Genomic DNA, 4,111 nt, shown 5'->3' on the forward strand with positions numbered 1-4,111 from the left:
ACACACACACACACACACACTTTGTTTCCAGCTGGTTGTTTGACGGTGTGAAATGTGTTTCAGTGTTTGCCAGATCCGAATAACTACCACGAGTTCTGTCGTCTGCTGGCGAGGCTGAAGAGTAACTACCAGCTGGGGGAGCTGGTGAAAGTAGAAAACTACCCTGAAGTTATTCGCCTCATAGCCAACTTCACCGTCACCAGTCTGCAGGTGAGTAGAGGGTTACAGCAGTGACAGTGAAGAATAAACGCACCAGGTGACCAAATAACCGCCAAGAGAAGCATTATTCAGCATCTGCGAACTGGTTGAAATATTGTTTATTTTTGCATTAAACTACCAAACAAGGAAGTTGTCATCAACCTCGTGTCTACAAAAACATTCAGGACTTTGTTTTATCCTTCCTCACCTCTTCCTCTCCTCTTCTCCTCCTGTGTGCCAGCACTGGGAGTTTGCCCCCAACAGCGTTCACTACCTGCTGAGTCTGTGGCAGCGTCTGGCAGCGTCGGTTCCCTACGTCAAAGCCACCGAACCTCACCTGCTGGAGACCTACACTCCAGAGGTCACCAAGGCCTACATCACATCGCGGCTCGAGTCGGTCCACGTCATCCTCAGGTAAGATCTGTGAAACCTTGGATCTGTGGCGTTGTCCTGATGTTTGATTAATTAGTATAAATTAGCAGTGGATTCACCTGCAGCTTAAACAAACAATTCATGTTCCTGCAAAGGTTTTATCAGGAAGCGTTTGTCTGTTAGACTTCATAACATTTAGGTCACAAACTGAATAAGTTGTGTGTCCGAATGACTCCCACAGAGATGGTTTAGAGGACCCTCTGGATGACGCTGGCCTGGTCCAGCAGCAGTTAGACCAGTTATCCACCATTGGGAGGTGTGAGTACGAGAAGACTTGTGCTCTGCTGGTCCAACTGTTCGACCAGGCAGCTCAGACCTACCAGGAGCTGCTACAGTCCACCAACTCGAGCGCTGCAGACATCACTGTGCAGGAGGGTACGAGCGGCACACAAATGGGGATTCAAGCTCAAGCTTTAAATTGGAAGTTTGATATTTGATTGTATTTTCAAAATGTTTCTTTTTCTGATTGTTTGATATGAAACCACAATTGCCTTTTAGCTGTTTTCAAATATAATTCAGTAAATGTGAAGTAAATTGAAAGTGGACGTCTTGTTTTTAGGATGTAAATATCATACGAATGTTACGTTCCTCCCTCTGCAGGTCGGTTGACATGGTTGGTTTATATAATCGGGGCAGTAATCGGCGGACGGGTGTCGTTTGCGAGTACAGATGAGCAGGACGCCATGGACGGAGAGTTAGTCTGTCGGTAAGAATCCAACAATATATGAAAGTCGTTGTGTTTAAAACCTTGAAAATATTATATTTATATCAAAGCATTTTAACTTCAGCAGTTTATCCAGTTAATTTGAAAAGGGTAACAGAACTCTATACTTCATTATTTCCATTAGTTCTAAACCTTCTCTGAAATAATGAATCAATTAGTCGATTATTTAAGCAAAATTACCCACCATTCCTGAGGTTAGAGGTCTCATCTGCATGGATTTATTTATCTATAATGATAGTAAACCGTTTATCTTTGGGTTAGTCGGACAAAACAAGCAATTTGAAGACGTCAGTATGGGCTTATTTAGGGTGTCTGACATTTTACTCTTATCCTCCTGAATATCACAAAATAACCTGTTCTGGAAAACAAATGACAAATAAAGTAAAATAAGGATTTTAATAGAAACAATATGGGACCCAGTACCCTCCCCTGTGGGACTCCTGGTGCTGTTAGAATAATAGCAATGAGTGTACAACGGTTTGCTGTAAGTAAAGAACTGCCTCCGTATGTGTCGACCCCCCTCAGGGTGCTCCAGCTGATGAACCTCACTGACTCTCGGCTAGCTCAGGCCGGCAACGAGAGACTGGAGCTGGCCATGCTCAGCTTCTTCGAGCAGTTCAGAAAGATCTACATCGGCGACCAGGTGCAGAAATCATCAAAGGTAAATCGTTTTTAACGTGCTGCTGTTGGCGTCTGTAGCATGTGTGAGATTAACCCCCGCTGCCCCCTCAGTAACCCTCCGCTGGGGCCAAGTTGGTGGGATTGAGCAGGTCTTTTGTCCTGAGCACCGCGGCGTCTGCTAGTGCTGACTGCAGCGGTTTCCATACACAGTCTCAGTCTGCTACTACTCATGTTTTACTATTGTGTGCTGCTTTATAGCACACCGCTTCATGCTGACTGACGGAGTGTGTTCTCTTTGTTCGGGGCAGAAACTGCAAAATGTGAACGTCCCAGATAAGTGGTTGAATGTAGAAACTGTAGACACGTGTGCCCGTCTGGTTTGGTGTTAACCCCCCCCCCCGCTGACCCTCCAGAGGTTCATCACAGCAGATATCCCAAAAACCTCGCAGTCACAGCCAAAATAAATCTTTCTCTGTGTTCGTGTAGCTGTTAGAGCCCGATTGAGTTGGACCGAACAATTCCTAACTCCTAGTTTATATCTGTGGGTTCTGCTTCTGTTCCCGCTGATGGTCTGTAAGAGTTTGTAATTAAGGATTTAAAGTTCACGCTTGCTGATTAACGGAGCTCAGAGGGCGAACGTCCCGCTCCACCATAAACCTCTGAACGCAGCAGGTTCTAGAGATTATTAACTCAGTTAATTACCAAACGATCATCTCTTCAACTGTTGCCTACTAAAGTTTATAAAACAGTGGAAACACAAAGCAGAACCTAGAACCAAAAACCTCACATGTTCTTTAAGTTGGTGAAGGTAGAGTCAGTGGGAACAGTGGGCACAGTAACCAGCGTCAGATGAGCTGCTGCATGTGCGACGCCGTTGTCAGTTTGATGTGGGACGGGCCCCATTTCCTGTTAGTTTAACCCTTCGAGTGAGGCCCCCCAGCTCTTTATCTTCTTGCACATCTCCTCATGCTTCACTTGTCTCCGCCCTGCTGAGCCACAAAGAGCTGATGGTTGCGTTACTGAACACTCCTCTGGACTCTGTCCATCAGTCCGTAAACATCCAGCTGATGTAGTCTCAAAGCTGGGGTTAGTGCCGCACGTCTCCCACCATCCAGCTACAACATAATAAAGACAGGTGGTGTCATGAGTGTCCAAACCAACACGTCTCTGCTCTCACTGTCCTCTAATAACACAAACTGTGTTTCTGTTCATTGCAGCTTTATCGGCGACTATCAGAGGTTCTGGGTTTGAACGACGAGACGATGGTACTCAGTGTCTTTATAGGGAAAATGTGAGTAATTATTGGATTTATTTAGCACAGATTATTTATAGATTTCTCATATAATCAATCAATAACAATCTTTTCTGTCTTTCAGCATCACAAACTTGAAGTACTGGGGCCAGTGTGAACCAATCACCTCCAAGACACTCCAACTACTGAACGACCTCTCGTTAGGATATCCTTGCTGAGCGCAGTGTAGAAATACTCTGCTACAAGTGTTCAAGTGTTCACTTCAGTAAAAGTGCAAAAGTATTTGCATCAAAGTATACTTTAAATCTAAAAAGTAAAAGTGCTCATAATGCAGAATGGCCTCTAGATGCACCTGTATCTCAGAGCAACACAGCGGCACCACCGCCCTCCAGAGTTTACCTCAGATAATAACACACAATTCAAACAATCACCAGTCAAATAGATTGTTGCTGAATAAATAACCAGAAAGATTAACTGATGATCAGGTCAACATACTAATCAATAAATTGAGTAATCATCAATCATTTATTTAATCATCAAGCACTTTATTTCTGTCCACAGGATGGAACATGAATATAATGTTTACATAAAGCCCCAACCACAACCTTCACTGTGTTGATTCTGGCGCCCCCTGTGGACAGAAGCCGCCTCCAGGGGGACTCCGACCCGGTGGCAGACNNAGAAGATATTTCTGTATAGTTATTGTTACAGAGTGTGTTTATAATTAAACAAAGCTTTTAGTTTGTAGTTCTGTGTGTTTTCTCCTTGACTTCCTGTGTTCACGTACAGCAGTGTGAGGAAGCTGGTGAAGCTCAGCGCTGTCCAGTTCATGTTGAATAACCACACAGTGAGTACACCATCATCGATACACACACACACACACA

General features: G+C 44.4%; 1 protein-coding gene across 2 annotated transcripts in view; it reads left to right on the top strand.

Moving 5' to 3' along the window:
- xpo7 (exportin 7) overlaps nucleotides 1-4,074 on the top strand; it is a gene marked incomplete at both ends in the record, with an annotated part of 6,933 nt that extends 2,859 nt beyond the window's left edge. The window contains 8 exon segments of one of the 2 annotated variants that reach the window (XM_035667477.1): nucleotides 64-210; nucleotides 440-612; nucleotides 812-1,050; nucleotides 1,231-1,336; nucleotides 1,880-2,015; nucleotides 3,193-3,266; nucleotides 3,352-3,432; nucleotides 4,011-4,074. In XM_035667477.1, coding sequence (XP_035523370.1) covers nucleotides 64-210; nucleotides 440-612; nucleotides 812-1,050; nucleotides 1,231-1,336; nucleotides 1,880-2,015; nucleotides 3,193-3,266; nucleotides 3,352-3,432; nucleotides 4,011-4,074 — 1,020 coding nt within the window. 2 annotated transcript variants of the gene reach the window in all.
- Between the last annotated feature and the right edge of the window lie 37 nt (nucleotides 4,075-4,111).

Source organism: Morone saxatilis, unplaced genomic scaffold, assembly GCF_004916995.1.
Source record: "Morone saxatilis isolate NCDOM2014 unplaced genomic scaffold, NCSU_SB_2.0 Contig21, whole genome shotgun sequence".
Classification (NCBI taxonomy): domain Eukaryota; kingdom Metazoa; phylum Chordata; class Actinopteri; family Moronidae; genus Morone; species Morone saxatilis.